The sequence below is a fragment of the Lutra lutra genome, chromosome 7, assembly GCF_902655055.1.
Source record: "Lutra lutra chromosome 7, mLutLut1.2, whole genome shotgun sequence".
Lineage (NCBI taxonomy): Eukaryota > Metazoa > Chordata > Mammalia > Carnivora > Mustelidae > Lutra > Lutra lutra.
Genome location: NC_062284.1, coordinates 28,505,597 through 28,526,096, shown reverse-complemented (window position 1 = coordinate 28,526,096; position 20,500 = coordinate 28,505,597). Strand labels below are relative to the sequence as shown.

General features: G+C 39.6%; 1 protein-coding gene across 1 annotated transcript in view; it reads left to right on the top strand.

Moving 5' to 3' along the window:
- SCAPER (S-phase cyclin A associated protein in the ER) overlaps nt 1-20,500 on the top strand; it is a 478,259-nt gene that overhangs the window by 319,103 nt on the left and 138,656 nt on the right. Inside the window, 1 exon segment of the mRNA XM_047736200.1 lies at nt 7,795-7,910. Coding sequence (XP_047592156.1) covers nt 7,795-7,910 — 116 coding nt within the window.

The window sequence follows — 20,500 nt, the reverse complement described above, 5'->3', positions numbered from 1 at the left end:
AAATCAGAACTCCATTTTCACATGTCTGAATATAGAGTATTTGGATAAGGGGTAAAGGGAAAAAGGAAGGGTACCTTTCTAGATGAGATATTTTCTGTCATTAAACAAACTCTACTCGGTGCCTACAGTGTGCATCCTGTGCCTGACCCTGACTGAGAATGCAGAGGTAGGAGAGTTCAGGCTTTACAGCCTGGAACATGAACACAGGGAAGTGTGGGATAAAGGAGAAAGTGATTAGGGCCCCAAAAGAAATGCAGTTAAATGCAGAGACCTTTCACTTTAGTTGAAGCTGTCAGAAAGGCTTCGTGAAAAACACTGGATCTGGGTCTTTCCCAGACAGTGTGTTTGAGGAGCATTCATTCCCATTGTGGCATTAGATGTCCACGAGTACAGAGAGCAGTGAGCAGCACTAGAAGTCAGTGTGGTGGCCTCAGAGAGGAAGAGGAAAGGGGAGACTCCCTGCATCCTTTGAGTTTGTGGATTGTTGTGTGAATGTGATTTCCATTTTGTCTTTGCTTATAGAGCTTTTAATGCCATGTGCTTAAGAAGGTGGGTTTCTTCCTCAATTTTAGCATTTGGGCAGCTCATCATTGAGCCAGATTGATTTCCCTTTCTGTCTGCGTGAGGTGAAAATATCATAGGCTATCATAGGATCGTTTCATCCACTGTTATGTGTGGAGAGGAGGAAAAGCTATTCATTTGCACTGCGTGAAGGAATTTCCTCCTTTCTCATGGGCCTGGGTGTTGTATTTGCCTCTAAGAGCTCACAAGGCATTTTTTACCCTCTGAGAGAAGTCTTTTCCTTTGTTCATCCTTTGGTTCAGTCGCTCATTCCACAGGTATTCACCGCGCCTGTTCTAAGCCAGAACTGGGGCTGAGGAGGTGAACCGGCTGTTATACTTACGGAGCTTACAGACAGAAGGGGGCCCTGAGGTAGGGCAGAGATGACGGGATGAAGACAAGTTGATACTGGAGATGAAGGAGAAGTTAGGAAGATCCTAAACAGGGTTGCCATTGGGCTGAGTTCTGTGGAAGAGAATCCTGAAGTGGCTTGTTGCATGTGCAGCACTGAAGTCCATATAACCAGGAACCACCATGACTCCAGAAGGAGATGTGTGAGGTTTTTCTTATTTCACAGTTGGTTTTGCTTTTTGGTTTATTTCCTTGAATAGCTGCAAGTGATGATAAATTAAAACTTCAGTTTTCGATAATAAATTAGTAAAAATTTGGCTTTGAATGGCCTTTATCTTCCTGCCATTGGCATACTTCTTCCTGCTTCATGTCTGTTAGAGCCTATATCTTACGTTTCTCAAGAGGTCACGTCCATGTTTTTGGCACTGCATAAAAGGCTTTGAGTTTTGTTTTGTTTTTAAAACGTAGATGTATACATTAAAATGGTCTGCTTTTACTCATTCCTTTTCCCCTCCACTTGTGCAATGTTGACCCAGTTCTCTCCCATTGTGGAAAAGTCTACAAGAACAGCCGTGGTGCTGCTTTATTTCCCTGGGGACAGATTGCATCAGCTGGTACATCTGCTTGGCTTGAGGTATAATATACTGTGTTTCTGAACTAAGAGATATCAATATATGAAGGCTTTACATTGAAATGGCTGTACCTTCCCTGATGGCTATTAAGGAGGCTCAGTCTCGAAAAACTGAATTTTATTCTTTGGTCATGAAGCTCACTTAATAATGAAAAACTATTCTACAAGGCATACATGATAACAAGTGCAGGATTTTATCCTGCAGAGAAGTTATTGACTGTCTGTATTTTCACTGTCAAATCATGTCCAAGTACCCTTATCAACCTTCTTTCTTAAAACTGTCACTCACAACCATTGAGCACTCACTGAGTGCAATCCCCTCTGCTCGGTGTCAAAGCTGTGGTGAAGCAGACAAGGTCCCTGACCTCAGGAAGCTCTGAATTTAGTGGACAATACAAAGATAAAATGCTGGAGGATCACCCACCTGGGAAGGTGGAACAGTAGATGCAGAAGCACAGAGGCATGAAAGAGAAAATGGGCCCGGTGGGGAATTTGGTTGAGGGAGAGGCAGGAGCATGGGAGGGAAGAAGGCTATTAAATGGGGCATCAGATTTTGAAGATTTGTGCTAAGGAATTTGAGCCTCCTGCAGATAGTGAAGAAGAATTTATTCAAGTGTTTTAAGCAAAAAGTAGCATGATTACATTTACTCTGGAGAATATTTTCCTCATTGCACATATAGGCATCCAGAGTAGGACAACTCTAAAGGGAATCCCCAGTCCAGTGCTGGGCCACTGTCACTACAACAGGGTGAGATAAATACGCAAATCAAGAGTAAGTTTTAGCAAATTGGCAGAATAACTTTTGTCTGTTGTCTCTAATACTTTAAAATGTGGTTTCTTATTTTGTACATTTTCCCTCATTTGTTCAGTATTACTTTTGTATTATATTTCACAAAAGTATTGGGCTACAGTGGAGTAAAAATCAAAGGAAGGAAAGGAAAGGAATAAAACTTTTATCTTAGGATACTTGGGAAATACTACTCCATAGAATAGGCTTGTTTGGGCTGAGCCCAGATCCAAAGATACTAGTTGGGTAATTGCTGCAGTACCTCAAGCAGGAGACCTTGAAAGTCTGAACTGGCATGATAGGAGTAGACAGGAGTTGAGAGCTCCAACAGAAATGGAATAATCAGAACTTAGAGGCTGAATCAGTGTGAAAGCTGAGAAAGAGGGAAAAGTCTAGAAGGGCAAATATTCTTTTTGGACTCTTGCCCTATGCTTTGAGCTTTTCCATCCCTGCTTCACAGAGATGTTGCATTTATTTTTTAAGGTGGTTGTGCATTTTTAACATTATTAAATATTTTATCTATAATTCCTACTTCTTTTCTTCACTTTTAAATTTTATTTTATTTTTTTCAGTGTTCCAAGATTCATTGTTTATGCACCATACCCAGTGCTCCATGCAATACATCCCCTACTCCTTTTGAGTATAAAAAAAAAAGGAGGTGTTTGTATGTGTTTACTTCCCTATCTTGACTCAGTGGTCCTCTGCTGTACTCCTTATGCTTTATATGTTTTCATGGTACCAGATGCAATAGAAACATTGCTGGCAGGATGACCATTCACTACCAAATTAAATCCAGAAAATATTCACGCATACTGTATGATCTCATTTATATGAAATTCTACAAGAGACAAAACTAACCTGTATTTTGTTTCTTTCTTTTTACCTTTTGATCCTCTTCACCAATCCCACTTTCCCCACACCCAACTTCTGCAACCACTGATCTGTTCTCTGTATCTGTGAGTTAATTGTTGTTGTTTGTTAAGATTCCACATGTTTTTCTCTGCCTGACTTATTTCACTTAGCATAATGCTCTCAAGGTTTACCCATTTGTCACAAATGGCAAAATTTTATTCTTTTTGTGACTAAGTAACATTCTGTGTATTTATATATCACATCTGTAGAGGTTTTACTTATCATTGGACACTTAGTTTGCCCCCACATCTTGGTTATTATAAACAATGCTGCAGTGAACATAGGGGTATATATAGCTTTTCAAATTAGTGTTTTGATTTGCTTCAGATAAATACTCAGAAGTAGAATTTCTGGATCGTATGGTACTTGTATTTTTAATTTTTTGAGGAACCTATATACAGTTTTCCATAGTGGCTGTACCAATTTATATTCCCACCAGAAGTGCATAAGGTTTCCCTTTTCTTCACATCCTCACCAGCACTAGTTCCTCTGTCTTCCCTCCCTCCTTCCCTCCTTCCCCCTTACCTTCTTCCCATCCTCCTTCTTTCCTTCCATCTTCCCTCTCTCCCTCTTTCCTTCCTCCCTGCCCTCCCTTTTTCTTTTTCTTTCTTTCTTTCTTTCTTTCTTTCTTTCTTTCTTTCAAATACCATTCTAACAGGTGTGAGATGTATCTCATTGTGATTTTGATTTTCATTTCCCTGATGATTCATGGTGTTAATTGAACATCCTTTCAAGTACCTCTCAGTCATCTGTATGTCTTTTTAAAAATGTATATTTATCTCTGCCCATTTTTTAATCACATTGTTTATGGTTTTTACTGTTGAATTGTATGAGTTCTTTATATGTTTTACCAGAAATATGACTTGCAAATATTTTCTCCCATTCAGTAGATAGTCTTTTCATTTTATCGATGGTTTCCTTTGCTGCACAGAATCTTTTTAGTGTAATGTAGTCCCACTTATTTATTTTTGCTTTTTTGCTTTTGCTTTTGGTGTGTAATCTATGGTACTATAAATCAAATGTGTAGTTGCTTCAAGAAGAGGGGAGCAACTGTAAAAGTGGCATGAGGGAACTTTCTAAGGTCTTGATAAGCATCTCTCAAATTTATTTGAATGGTATGCTTAAGATCTGAGCCTTTCATCCAATTGTAAAGTGTACCTCAATTTAAAAAACTAATCAGTAAACATAAGGTGTTCGATCCCACTAATTATCAGGGAAAGGCAAATAAAAACCTCAATGAAATGCCATCACACACCATTAGCATGACTGAAGTTTAAAAAAACTGATAAAATCAATTTTGGTGTGAATGTAGAATAACTGAAATTATCACTGCACTGTATTGTGTACACAAATTGTTCCAAATGCCTTAGAAAGCTGTTTGGCCATAGCTAGTAAAATTGAGCATGTATATATACCGTGTGACCCAGGAATTCCACTCTTAAGCATAAGTGCAGCACAACTGCATGTCATATTTGCACAAATACTTGTGCCAAAATGTTTAAAACAGCATCATCCAGAGTCTGAAAGTGGGAACAATCCAAATGTCAGTTAGCAATGAAACATTTAAGTAAGCTGAGTAAGATAATAAGAGTAGTCATCTTCAGCCTGTAATGTTAAAAGTGAAATTAATATGGGAGGAGGGAAAAAAGACACTAGAATAAAGTAAATTCTTCTGATTAAAAAAAAAGTAAGTTGAGGTATATAATCAGACAGAGGAATACTATATTCTAACAAGGAAAATGAATGAAATATTGGTATAGACAGCAGTAAAGATAACTTAGGGGAAAAATGAGCAAGAAAAGCTAGATTCTATGGAATATGCAAAGTATGATTCTATTTTTATAGACCTGAAAAGACAAAGAGGGTTTGTGATTCTTTACATTTGGGGAAGATGGAGAGAGACTTCATGTGATGGGTATCAGGGATATTATGGGATATTATAAAGATTTATTTTTTATTTTGGAGTTGTTACAGGGTATGTTCAGTTTGTCATACCTCATCTAGCTACACAGTTATGATTAGTGCAGTTTTCTTTGTGTTATGTGCTAATACAATTTTTTTTTTAATATTTATTATTTGAGAGAGGGAGTGAGTGCTGGGAGGGGCCTGAGGGAGAGAGAGAAAGAAACTCTAGCAGACTCCTCATTGGGCATGGAACCCCAGGCTGGGCTTGATTTCAAGACCTGATTTCATGACCTGAGCCAAAACCAAGAGTTCAGACATCTGACTCCTGGTTTTAGCTGGGTTCATGATCTCAGGGTCCTGAGATTGAGCCCCATGTTGGGCTCCGTGCTTAGCACGGAGTCTCTTTATCCCTCTCCCTCCCCCACACCTCTTCTCCACCTGCTCATGCTCACAGTCTCTCTCAAATAAATAAAGTAAATAAAATCTTCAAAATTTACTATCATTTTCTAATCACATTGACATCCTAGCATAAGAAGAAAGAATGGTAACAGCATTATGGTTTCAAATTACTGAATACATCTGGGTTTTTCAATTTTTTAATTGTTAGTTTTATTGCAAAGAAAATTATCTGTCTTCAAAGTATGAGTTCCTGTCTAGGATTCACAATAAACCTATTATAGTCTCAAACTGTATTTTATTGTGCATGTAGTACGTAATTGAATGACTAAGGTACTATACTACCAGAGTCTAGACCTATACTACAGCCGGTCAGTAATTAGTAGTCCACATCAAGCAGAGCGTTGTGCTTAGAATATCAGAAGAATCAGGCAAACATGTTTGACAGAGCCTGTGTATAATTCATACCCCTCCCCTCTGCATCCCCCCTCCCAAAAAAAAAAAAATTCGTATGTCAAAGATATTTCAAGGCTTCATGAATTGTAAAATACTATGAGAAGAAGCATAAGGTGATGACATAATAGGGGGGTTGTGCATTTGTGTGCTGGGGCTGCTATAACAAAGTATCACAGACTGGGCTACTTAAACAATAGAAATGTATTTTCTTACAATTCTGTAGGCTGGAATTCCAAGATCAAGATGTTAGCAGGTTTTGGGACGCCTGGGTGGCTCAGTTGGTTGGACGACTGCCTTCGGCTCAGGTCATGATCCCGGAGTCCCGGGATCGAGTCCCGCGATCGAGTCCCGCATCGGGCTCCCAGCTCCATGGGGAGTCTGCTTCTCCCTCTGACCTTCTCCTCGCTCATGCTCTCTCTCACTGTCTCTCTCTCAAATAAATAAATAAAATCTTTAAAAAAAAAAAAAAAGATGTTAGCAGGTTTGGTTTTTCCTGAGGTCAGTCTCTCCTTGGTTTATAAATAGCAGGTTTCTCTCTGCCTCACACAGCCTTCTCTCTATGCACTTGGATCTCTGGTGTCTTTTCCTCCTCCTACAAGGACACCCGTCATTCGGATTAGGGCCGTACACTAACAGTCTCAATTTAACTTAATCACTTCTTTAAAGACCTCCTCAAAACAGTCACATGCTGAGGTACTAGGGGTTGGACTTAAACCTAGGAATTTGGGGGCAGGGAGACAGACACAACGTAGCCCATCACAGGTTGCTAGCCTACTTTTTTCGGTATATGATGCAGTGATTCTGTGTGTGCGTTAAAAACCAATACAGTGGGGCACCTGGGTGGCTCAGTGGGTTAAGCCTCTGCCTTCGGCTCAGGTCATGATCTCAGAGTCCTGGGATCGAATCCCGCATCAGGCTCTCTGCTTCGCAGGGAGCCTGCTTCTTCCTCTCTCTCTCTCTCTGCCTGCCTCTCTGCCTACTTGTGATCTCTCTCCATCAAATAAATAAATAAAATCTTAAAAAAAAAAAACAATGGTACAGTGGACCATAGAATGGCCCCGGCCTCTCCCCATGCCACAGGAATGCAAAGAAGCCAGAGATGGTCCCTTCATGAGATTTGTAAACAATCCAGAAATTATTTACAGAAAGAAAGAATCATAGATTGAGTTCTACAATGGTAACTTAATATCCTCCCTAAAATAGCTGAAGTGGTGAATAAAGACATGTGGATGGTTAGATATTAGATTATCTTCTGCTACTGAAAAGGAATAGGACAGGAAGTTTTTATGGCAGTCCATTTGTCTTGTTAGGTGGAAATTAACATGACAAAATGATGTGATCCTTTAAAGTATTGCTAAAAATTCTGTGTGAAAAGATTTTGTCCTCTGCATGGAGTGCTCAATCCTTCCCTTTTCTTTGGCCTGCTTCAAAGCCTCAACTTTCCCAGAAAAGCCTGTGCTGACCCTTTCTCCAATATGTAGTTGGTTCCCCATTATTCTTATAGAGCACCTTTCCTTTTTCTTTAAGGTACTTATCATAATTGAAATTATTTTATTTATGGTTTTTGACTGGTGTTGCTCTCATCCACTAAATTTTAAGCTTCATGGAGGACAGCGATTTTGTCTTATGTGTTCACCAGTTTTGACCTGCTGTTCCTAGCACTGTGTAAACATTCAATAAATATTTGTAGAATAATGGAACCAACACAATGTTTGACACTACCACTAAATATTTTATTTGGTGATAATTTTATTCCTGGGAAATTGGGCTGATTTCTGTTTGTGTTTCTGTCTAGAATGTAGCAGATCAGATTGCATTTCAAGTTGCTGGTGGATTAACAGCCCTTGAACACATTCTTCAAGTAGTAGTCCCAACCACAAATGTGAACACAGCTTCACGAATTCCTCCTAAGTAAGTATAGTTTTTTAATCTGTCTTTCACGTTTCATTTGTGAGTCATTTCTGCCCTATGGTTTCCATATGGAGGACCATAAGAAAATTGTATATGTATTCAGGCTTGAATAGCAAAAGCTTACACCCCCCATTAGGGAGAAAAACAGAGGAGCTCAACTTCACTTACAAAACTCAAATCGAGCCGAAAAAGCCTTAGAAAGGAAATCTCTTTGGTCTGTGACCTTCTCGAATCCTAAAACAAGGAGACTGGATGAACTCCTGGGCAGCTGTACTGCTTACATAAATTGCACGGAGCTGAATAGTAGTAACAGAAGGATTACTTTCTGCGTTGGGTACTAGAAGAGGTAAGTACATTAACAAAAGCCTGAGCTGTGAAATTTGAAGAAATCCCTAACTAACGGAAGAGCAGTCTGAAGCCAAGATTGCCATAGTGGAGAGTCCCAGCCAAATGGCTGGGACTGAACTGCAGTTTGGTCTTTAACTGCAAACTGCTCTTTGTCATAAGGATCCTGAGTAAGCTTTCCACCCAAGATCTGCTTTCCCCTTCTCTTCAGTCACTTGGTGAGCCCTGGCCACCTGGGATAGAGTAGCAGACAGCTTTATTTCAGAAGTATTACATTCCAGAGAGGTAGCATACACAATTCCTGGATATTTTGTGGAGACTCTTATTTAGAGTTTAAGTGAGTTTTGATAAAAGTTCACTTATATCACTGAGAAAACCTAAATATTTAGTTAGCCCAACATAAGTGAGTACTTTATTTGTTCACTGGATACCACAAAAAAGAAATTCCAAGAATATGTTATCTTTCCTCTTGAGAGACATTTTGGCAAAATAAAAAGAGCAGTGGCTTTGGAGTCGGATGAACCTGGATTCTGTTTTACCTCTGTTGGTTCTTAGCTGGGAGAATTTGGGCAAGTGCCTTATTCTTGTTGCATCAGTTTCCTCTAAACGGGGGTCATCATATTCACCTCTACTGTGGGGATCAAGTGAAATACCTGTGAGAGTTCTTTTTATATAAATCTGAGCTGACAGTTTCTAAGTGATAGTCTTGCCTCTGCCTTAAGACAGTGTTCTCTTTGAAATGAGACATTTCTAAGTACAAACTGTTTGATGCCGAAGTTACTTTGGGTTCCTTTGCTCTGCTGACAAAGTGGAGATTAATAAAAGAAGGTATAGTTAGCCTTTGAGTCAGGTTCTAACCCGGGGGAGTTGGTGTTCCTCTTCAAAATGGACTTTATTGACAGTATGCTGTTTGGCATATTGTCATCACTCAGTGTTTTGTTAATTGACAGGGAGAGAGAGGGGAAGGAAAAGAATGAAACAATAAATTTGAGGTAAGAAAGGAACCGGCTTTTGACTCTTTGGGACAGTGCTTCGATAACTGTTAATCATTCATACTGTTCATCTTAAAAGTACCTGCAGCTTCTTGTTTTGTCTTGTTCTGCTTTGTTTGTTTGTTTGTTTGTTTTCCAGTAGGTTTCCGCATGCATGACACTGAGTTCCCTGGCTGGTAAGCCAAACTACATGCCTATTTCACAAAAGCTACTTTTGTCATTGTGGCAAAAAGCATGCTCTGGTATTTACCTGTACCATCATTTAGGGAACAGAAGAGGTTTCCATAGTTCCTAAGAAGACCTAAGCAAGAATTAGCACACCAACGTTGGCAAGGAGCCCTGGAATCCGGGGAGTCCAGGCCAGTGCGCCTCTGATGGCTGCCAGCTGACCACAGTGCCAGGATTGAGAGTTTGTTTCTTCATCTCACCTTAGGCCAGTAGATTTGTGTGTTCAGCCAGGCACTGCTTGAGGAGTGGGGCTCCACTCGGGTCAGTGGGCATCAAGCAGCAGCTCTAAGATTCTCTTCTCCTGAGCACAGATCAAGATCATGACTCTACTTTCTAAGTTAGCCTCACTTCTCGGAGCTAATGGATTAAGACTATGAGAGTATTATGCTGCTTACTCAGAAAGGGGCAGGAGACATGCCCCAGCTCTGTGAGAATTAATATAGACTCAGAGCACTCTGGTAGGCATGAGTAGTGGCTTAACGCAAAGTGTTCTTTCTTATATTCCTTCCGGCTATGGTTGTGCACACCCCCCTGCCCCCCCGCCCTGCTCCTCAGCTGTCCATAGTCCCTGGGGACTTCCTTTGCTCTCAGCCTGTCCAAGCCCTCCCTTTCCTACCCTGATGAGCTCCCATCCCTCAACTCTATGAAGCTCCTGTCACATTAGCTCATTTTGTTCTCTGCTTCCTGTGGCATTTCATGGCTCTTACCCAGAGAGGCTGGGTTTGTTGTTGTTTTTTTATTTTTTTGTTTGTTTGTTTTTTTACTATCCTGCATTAATTTTTCTCAGTAATAAACAGCAGAGGTTTTGAGAAGTCTCAGTCAGTATCGTGGAATATTTACCATGTGGATCATCTAGACAGTTACCGTATGGCTCACCTGTGACTAGAGACCTAGCATTTCACTGCCCCTGCAGCCCTGTAGCCCTGAGCTCTGGCAGTGGAGAGACCAGCTCCCTGCTTCTCCTTTCTCACCACCCTGCCTCGTTCCCTTTTCGTTCTATGTAGTACCTCAGCAGTTTCCCTATAATTCTTGCTGGGTAACTTACTGGGAGTGAATATTTGCTTCCAGCAGATTTTTTTAAAATGCAAAATTGAGAATTATACCCACTTCTGAAAATTTAAATTTGTGAAACCTTTCTGAAATCATTGGTGGGTTGTTTTGCCTTTGTTAGAACCAGAAAAGCCCGTATAACTGCTTGAATCCTTGAATTCTTTAGAGGACTTTATTAAGATGTGATATTCCAAAATCAACCTTCTTAACAAATGTGCTCCAATAAAATTGTTTTTGGTGACAAGAAAGATCAGCCTGAAACAAGGTGATTTTCATTTCATGTGGTATATACTTTGGAGAAGCCTCCTATTAATGTACTGCTAACTTAAATTGCAGAAGACAAGTACAAAAGAATGAATAAATATTCTTTTCTTTGGTTTAGGCTAATAACAGTTGTTTAACATAGCTTTTAATATTTGAAAATAAATGTTGGTCTGTCATTTTCTTTGGGCATAGAGAATGCCCCGCGTGATGTAAATAAGAAGATAGATCTCTTGTGACCAGAAGCTGTGGCCAAAGCTTTGTGTTGTGTTTTTATCGTGTATTTACAGAGCGGCAATGATACTAAAAGGGAGAGTTGGCACTGGATGGCACTCCACATCTCCAGACCCTTTCAGGCAGCAATAGATGGTCACCTGCAGACCTTTTGGGCCGTGAAAAGCAATCACTGGGCTAAATCTTTCCAGGTTGCCTTTACTTACTTGGTATCCTTAGTTCTTGATACTCATAGACAACAAAGGGGCCAAATGGTTAACTCACCAAGCCACTCTAGGTTTTCAATTGGAGTACTCACCAGGCCGCCATTTCTTCTCTGTCAGCCTTGCTTATCTTCCTTCGTTGTCCCTCTGGACGCAATATTTTTTATAGAAAAGTAGTCTCATCAATACGAACCAATGCAGACTGTATAGCATAGAAGAAAATACACAGGCTCTGGAGTCACATCTGAGCTTAGATTCTCTGCTTTTCACTTATTAGTTATATGACCTTGGGCCAAGTTGTGTGTTCTCACAGAGCCTCGGTTAAGCAGTAACACTACTGTGTCGTGTAGGACTTGTTAGCTGTTGTGAGAATTCAAAGTACGTGTACCACAAAAGCACTTAACTCGTATTGGTGGGTTTTGTTTTAGTTGTTATGAGGTGGACTTTGCATGACCCTACTTAATTACTGAGCTTTAAGTCCCTCACTCCGTGTCACTTTGGCTTCTAAAGAGCTATAATCTACTCATTTTACTTGGGCATTTGTTTTTTTTTGTCTTCAGCCCAGTCTTCATCCTGGTCAATTTTAGCCTCACCTGTCAAGATCCTTTTTGGATTCTGACTTGACCTCTAGTTTAGTGTCTTTTTCTTAAACTTTGTGCCAGACCTAAAGTTGATCTGTAGAACACCTGCGTCTTTGTCTAAATCGCTGATGCCCCAAATATTAGGAAGTAGTTCCATTTACCATCTTATTAATGTGCTGTCTTGCCAAGTATTCCATCTGTTGTACTGTCATCTCCCCATCTCTGTACAGTCAGACTGTAATTTCCTGGGACTGGAAACCATAGTAAATATATTACTTTTTATTATTATAAAAACATTATTACTATTTATTATAAATCATCATGGCATCTTAATAAATATCATTTGGATATGTGAATAAATTCTTTTCCCCATACATGGAAATAAAGCAGTAAAAGAACTCACCGCATTAAATACTTGACTCTGTGGACTTAGCCAAATAGGGTCCTCTTGATATTGACCACTCTGTTAGCTAGACTTTAGGAAGTTTTCTTAATTCTGTCTTTAAATTTCTGTGTACTTGTAATTATGTCAAGTATCTGTACTGCTACTTATTCAAAAAGCCTAATGGGAATGCTAGAACTGAATTCTTGGTCAACCTTATCACAGTTTTAGAACCAGGGCATGTCAGTATATATAAGATTGTCCCCATTTTAATCTCTGTTGAAAAACAGATCCTTCGGACTGCTGTGTTTTTTATGAAGTTTACCTACGTATTCAGATCAAACAAATTAAGTTGCTTTTTTGCTTCTTCATAGTATAGAGCTTTTCCTCTAATAAACCAGTCTTTCTCAGGTAAAACAGTATCACTGAATATAATAATAAAAGGGAATGAATTTAGAAGGATATGAGGTGGAGTTTTGCTTCCTAGGAAGATCATTTATAAGATATCACAAATTTGTTCTCCTAAGTGTAAAATAAAATGAAACCCACTTGGCAGTATTGCATTTACTGGATCCTTTGTGTTGGTGAGGAGACAGACCTTAATTAACATTACCGAGTGTGTCCTCCGTGCCAGACACTCTTCCACCTGTATTACCTTGCTCACTCCTCACAGTCACTAGCAGCCATGCCTATGGCCCACTACCAGAATGAGGGTTGGCAGCAATCATATTTGGAGCATGACTGCAACCTGAAAGAGCCACGATATCCCTTTCGAAAGCATGTTTATTCATTCCAAATGGCAAAGAGAACGTTCAGAATTGCTTTCCCATGATTACTGAGGTTTTGTCCCTAAAGGCTTCTGTTCCCTTTCTTGGTCTTGTGATACAGCATAGAGACCGGTGGAGTTCATCTTATAATGGAAAAGAGATACCCCTTTGCATTCTAGAAGCAGGTGAATGATCTAGGGCTTCCAATCCTAATAACCAGGAGAAAAACTATTTTCTTGGCAGTCCCCTTAGGAGCATTGTATGCATGTGTGGACATGGAAACGGAATTGCCACATCTAGGGGCCATTCAAAATAGACCCTGTCCACAGGGAACTTAGGGTCATAGAAAGTGAGATGGATTAAACTTTAAATATCAGTAGTAGTAGCCTGCTGTGTACCTTTGCACGGCTGGCACTCTGGTGGTATACACAAACTCGTCATAAAAGGACTGTTTTGCTAAATATCCAGTATCTGTAAACGTAGTTTCCTGAGATGCCTCCCCTCGTGTGTGCTATAGCTTACTTCTTATTCTTGTCTCTTGACTCACTTGTCTGTTCTTTTGGGGGCTTATTTACTTTACATTTTGGTGGGGGTGGGTAGTTGTTTTATTTTGTTAAATTTGTTACATCTTTGCCTTTCTCTTCAAATTTGCAACACAGTCCAGACCCTGTTCATCCAGTTTTCACCATGAGTTTCCCTCCTTATTATCCTTTCATCTCTCTTGCTGGTTTGTCACATTCATTTCATATTTTTTGTCTCCTTGTTTTTCTGGGTGTTGTGAATACCACCTGTTCTAAACATTGCACCCAGGCCTCTTCTTAGCAGCTCATCTTATGCCATGCGATGCCTCCCTCAATGGCCATACCTGGTTAAACCAAAAGTGGACATTTGGATTCAGCAGCCAATCTATAGACCAGCCAACAATATCAGACTTAAAACTCAACCCAGAAAGTTAAACTGAGCCAGTCAGGCTTCTCTCAGGAGTTTGCAGTTGGAAAGTTGTACAGCTCCAACTCATTTTTTTCTGGTGTATTTGAATTTGAAAAATCATGTAGAGTAACTTCTGGGATGGCCATTACAGGGCTCTCAGTTTAGCAGGGCCAACAAAAGGCCATTTGGGAAAAAGGGAGAACAGAACTGTTTCAGGAGAGAGACGGGAGATGGAAATGAGAGCGGGTCCAGTCTACAGAGCTGGCATTGTTCCTGCCCTCCTGAGGTCTAGGAGTTCATATTCTCCTGGATTCGTGGGAAGTTCCCAGTAACCTTATAGCAAATGCCTCTTTTTACTTGAAATATTCTTACTGAATTTCTGTCCCTTCAAACTGAAAGAGCCTAATACTTTTAAATAAAAATGATAAAGGTTTTTTCAAGATTATTTATTTATTTGGGAGAGAGAGTGTGTGCTCGCACCCAAGCTTGGGAGGAGGGGCAGCGGGAGAGTGAGAGAGAGAACCCTCCAGCAGACTCCTAGCTGAGTGAGGAGCCTGACGCAGGGCTGGATCCCAGGACCCTGAGATCATGACCTGAGCCGAAATCAAGAGATACTTAACTGACTGAGCCACCCAGTCACCCCAATATTAAAGATTTCTTAAACTCTTGATTGGCTTGAAAATTCTTGACTATGTTATAGAACCTTCCTTGTGACCTCCTTTGTTTTTCTAAATGCTTTCATATCAAGAATGAATGAATGAATGGCCACAGTATAAAGTAGAAATAGAGAGAAAGCATGCTCTGCAGGTTCTCTAGGGTATAGTTTGTTGTGAACATTAAATGTTTCTGCAGGCTGGACTTCCCTTTTCTCTACTAACCCTAATTTGGAGAATCTGTGTAGAAAATAATGTAGATTAAATTTGCTATTATCCCTGGTTTCTAAGGCAAACACACTTAAGTAATATACTCTAGAGTAGGGAGCTTATCTTTAGAATCTTATCTTCAAAAGATAAGAGAATGTATTATGTATCGTTCTTTAAGAACAAATAACAGTACTGCTCATATATTTTTTTTTATGGCTCTTAAGTGTTAACTTTCTTGGTGACCCTTGGGTCCCTGATTGGTTACCTCAGCATTAACTTGATAATTAGGACTTCGTTTGAATCCCAGTAACATTGTCTTATATTTATAAACAACTGAAATATCTATTTCTTTAGACCCTGCTCTCTCAAACTGGATCATAATGGGCCATATTCCAACTTTTTAATAAAAATAACTTTGTTCTTGAGAAACTCAATCATTTCACCAGTTATTTTCTGAAATTGGAAACCAGTTGCCAGTTGAGATGGTGAGGCTGCAGTGTTCAGAAGGTGAGAAGATTGCAAGAGCAGCTATCCCTCCCCTGCTCAAGTCCTGGCAGTGTGATGCAGCTTAGAACGTTAGTCCTGTGCTCCAAGATAAAGCTTCAGTACACTTTTAAGAACAGAATAATATGCCTTTAAGGGCACAGTTTCAATTGCTAGGAGAGAGAGACAATTTGTTCTCCATTAGTTAAGTCATTTTATAGTATGTAACAGAAGGAATAAAAGCACTGGCTTGTATCTTTTCAGGGCAACCTTTTTTGGGATTGCAGTTTTGTTTCCCTCAGGGGAAACCAAGCAGTATCTCCATATTATTCGACATCTACCCCAGAGCATGGCATACTCAAACACGTGATGCAAGCTTCGGAGCATTGCATCGTCTCTTATTCCTCTCTCTCTCTTTCTCTCATCCACTAAGAAATGTAAGACTTCATTCTGGAGGGGATGGTGATTTTACCAAAATTGCATCTGTAGATGCTGGATTCACATTTTCTAATAAAATTAGCAGTTTCAAAATTTTGTTTTCATAGTCCAGTCTACATTAAGGCTTTTGCTTCCTAGGTAGAAAGCTCTCAAGTAATGTTTTGTCAAACATTTTTGGTTACCTAGCTACTCAAGAAAATCTTTAGACTATCATTGTTAAATCACTCCTGGGATAGTACTCACAACTTATCTGAGGCTCTGTTTTCTTTACACTATTACCTTCTGCTGAATTATTTTCACCAAGTCTAGCTATTGATTCAGGTCAATTGCTTTATTGACAATCAAGATGCATATGGATAGTTCTCTGCACTGGCATTTGAGTTAAGGGAAATACAAATCTCTCACCTTTCAAATTGATGTATTCTAGCAAAGATGATTGTAAAGTTAATTTCTATTAAGTGAATCCAATTTTCTTATTAATTTTCTTCAAGTCAACAATGAATTTCTATGGGCAAAGTGTCAAGGCATTAAACAATCAGTTGGGAGTTATAGTCAAGTCCTTTGGTGTTCTAGACAGTGTAACACAGCAGTCTTGTTGAAAACAGGCTTCAGCACTTTCAGAATGATAAATTATGTAGCACTTTCCTAACTTTGTAACTCTCTTGCCACATTCTGGGGCTTGAATTCTTGAAAAACACCTACTGAGGATGAAGATAATAGCATATTTTACAAATACTACCACAGTCTAACATGTAATGTATCTGAGGCGAAAATTTATTTCTGTAAACGTAGTCACCTTCCCACTTGGTTTGTTTTGGAACTCAAGCCAGAAATACCTGTATGTCGAATTAGAAAAGAGGGAATATAATGCACTAACATTAAAGTCAACTGGGACTTGGTGTAAGGGCATTAGGATTCAGATACCAGCTTTGCCAGTACTTGGTGTGAGACCTGTCTCTTAAAACCTTACTAGCTGTAGTATTTTTCATCTGGGAAATGAGGGAAAGATGCATATCTCACAGGGTCACTGTGAAGATGAAATGCTAATATGTGTAAAGGGACTTTGTGAATTGCCATGCTTTAGCACAGGACACCAGTGGCATTTGGGGCAGAATGCAGGATTGTCCTGCCCACTGCAAGGTATGTGACATCCTTTGGGTCATTAAATGACGTTAAACACCCATTAGATACCTGTGTTCCCAGTTGTTTTCAAAACCGAATGTCATTACACATTTCTACATTTCACCTAAAGAATTTATACAATCCCAATTGTGAACTATGTGCTGGGCAATAGAGTTGTGGAAATAAATAAGACATTGTCCATATCCTCGGGAGGCTCACTTGTTAGGGGGTGAGCTGAACAGGGAAAGATGTAATTTAGTACAGTGTGCTAAGTAAAACTATAGAAGTATGCACTAAGTACAGAAATTAGCGCAAAGGTTAGAGTAATTAACTGCCAGAGGAGGGCACAGAGTCTTACCTGAAGGTCATAACATGTGAACTCAGTTTTAAAAAAGATTCAGAGTTTGCCAAATTAACAAATCCTCCTAAGTGAGCGGAGAGCACAGCATGTGCAAGATCATGGAGGCCTGAAATAATAGGATATGCTCAGGGAGCTGTAAACATTTGGTATTATTGGACCACAAATGTCCTAATGTCATTAGAACAATATCAGAAGTATCTAGGTATGAGCAAATTGGGCAAATAGCAATTCTGTGAAGAGTAAAATGTATTTATTCCTTATTTCTTTCACATTTGGGGGAGAAAAATGTCATAATCAGTTTTATTCACTCATCTATTAATTGCTGCTACTATCTTACCAAACACAAAGAGGAATTCAGTCATTTAACACACTTTTATTGCCAGGTACTTGGCACTTGGTTTAGCCACATGGCCAGAAGGTGAATGAGAGAGGAAGAACTTTTGGAAAGGAGTGCTCTGAACCCCCTGCAAAACACTTGGCATTTTCAGAAATACAAGAGCAGTAAAGCTGCTTCATAAATATATTAAACTTATTTAACAGTCTTTGGCATATCTTCACCAATATTATCACTTGTATACATGAAGAAACTGAGGCTTTAAAAGACTAAATGAGGGCGCCTGGGTGGCTCAGTGGGTTGAGCCACTGCCTTCGTCTCAGGTCATGATCTCAGGGTCCTGGGATCGAGGCCCGCATCGGGCTCTCTGCTCAGTGGGGAGTCTGTTTCCCCCCCCCACTGCCTGCCTCTCTGTCTACTTGTGATCTCTCTCTGTCAAATAAATAAATAAAATCTTTAAAAAAAAAAAAAGACTAAATGATTTATCATCAATCATCAAATGGGCAGCCAGAACTGAGCATCCTCGTCTGGTGTCCATTTTTCTATACCTTATTGCCTTATAGTTTCTGCTATGTGAACACTTAGCTTTCACTATTTTAATAAAAATAAAGCACCGTTTCATTGATATCTTAGAAAAAATTACTGTCATTATTCCTGTGAGTTGCTGGAGGTTTTTTTGTTGTTATTGTTACATGTTTGTTGTTTAGCTTTTGGCTTTTGGTAGGGGAGATGTTGTTTGATAGGTTCGGGATTTTTAATTTAGGATTTTTGGTGGTGGTTTGTTGGTGTAGGTATAGGAAATGCTTGCAGAATCATTTTTCCCAACTAGGAGTCAAAGAGGGACAAGAGGAACTGATCTAACAGAAATTGGGAAACAGAAACCAAAACCAGTTAAAGCAATATATATGTATAAGAGTAAATGCTCAGGAAAGATCTAGCAATGAAGTTGAAAAAAGAAACCTAACATTTCGTTGTTTCCTTAAACACCCTTTTCACAACTTAAATCAGGTGGCACACATGGAGTAATTTTTTCATAGTGTTTACTTGGCATCAGTAACTGATACAGATATTCCGAAGTTGGAAACCACATGTGTCCACTACATGATAGCCCTCAGGAAGTGTTAATAAGATGGTATTTGCGGGTGCCTGAGTGGCTCAGTGGGTTAAGCTGCTGCTTTCGGCTCAGATCATGATCTCAGGGTCCTGGGATCGAGCCCCGCATCAGGCTCTCTGCTCAGCGGGGAGCCTGTTTCCCTCTCTCTCTCTCTCTCTGCCTGCCTCTCTGCCTACTTGTGATCTCTCTCTGTCAAATAAATAAATAAAATCTTAAAAAAAAAAAAAAGATGGTATTTGCCACTATAAGTGAAATCTGGAAGACAGCCCATTATTAATAAACAACTCCTTATTTCTAAGCAGGATTCTTAGTATAATTCTAAATATCTATTTTTAGATCAAGGTTTACTAAAAGTAAATAACTTTCCCTAAGACAATAAAGGTAAAAAATTGTTTTGCAAATTAGCCATAGTGATTGATAAATACTCTTCTCCATTTGACATATTGAGGCATTTTGTTTGTGTCTCAAAGGCTGCACAGAGATGGTTACAGTTGACAGCTGTTGTACCACTAATAAGATTAAAGTAAAGAAATTAGTTTTTTAGACTTTAATCTGCTGTTTAACACTGCAAACCACCTGGGGTCTTCTCCAGGGCCCACATGTTTAATTGTGAATTTAAAATTACATAACCAGATCCTTCTTACGAACATATCTGAAGACTGGCTAATGGTAACTGTCTTGTTACTAGACAAGACAGAGTTAGCCCTAGACTTTAGAATTAATGTTTTAATTTGATGCCCACCCTACATTTTTAAATGTATTATTCTAATCTTTGAAACATAACACCTTCTCAGTGGGAGGTTAATTTTAGGAAACCAAGAAAGTTTAATTAGGTGGGTACTTAAGATATGTATGATTTTCCCATCTAAAATTAGAATATGTCTCCGTGGAATAATTAAATTGCCAATTCTTATTGTACCAAATTGACCAATTAAAAAAAGAAACCCTTGCAGTAACACATCTAGTTGAAGGTTTCTTACTCCTTGCTCTGGGCATCATTTTAATAAGGAAAATAGTTTAATTTCAAAATAATTTTGGGGGCCACCTAGGTGGCTCAGTGGGTTAAAGCCTCTGCCTTCAACTCAGGTCATGATCCCAGGGTCCTGAGATCGAGCCCCGCATCGGGCTCTCTGCTCAGCCAGGAGCCTGCTTCCCTTCCTCTCCCTCTGCCTGCCTTTCTGCCTACTTGTGATCTCTGTCTGTCAAATAAATAAATAAAATATTTTAAAAAATTAATTTTGGTTTTATCAAAATATGTGGTAGACTGTGATAAGCAGTGCAGTAATCCTTTGTGATGATTACATTGAGTTTTAATGCAAACTGAAGTGTAGAGCCTATATCATATGTATCTCCACAGTGAAGATCATTTGGTCAACAGCATTATTAACATCCCTCGAAGAACCCCCATCTTGAGCTGAGATTTGTTGTTCCTGAATGTTGGCTCCCTCACTAGCCCCGCCCATCCCACATGTTGTGGCATCAGACAGATGGAGCAAGAGCAAAAAAGGGCAGTATGAGTTTAGACTAGTCTTCACAGTGCCACATTTCCTCTTCATCCATGGCTCACGCTGATCCACATGTCCCCTTATCCACTGCAAAAAAAGCCTTCCCAAATTCTGTCACAAGTTCACCTATTCTGTGGTCACAAGAATGTCAAAATTGAATAATCCATACAAACATCGGTCATCACATGGGGAATGGAGTTCACTTTGCCTGCCTGATGCCTCTTCCAGGATCAACACCTTGAAAAAAGTTGGTGGGCACCGCCTCATGGTTCTTAAACGGATTATGTGGTACTGCTTCACATAGGACCTCCCATCAGCCTCTGTCCTGCAAGTGGACCCAGACACACATGACCTTTCAGGGCTCCCAGGGTCTGGTTAGACCCAAGGCCGCCATCTT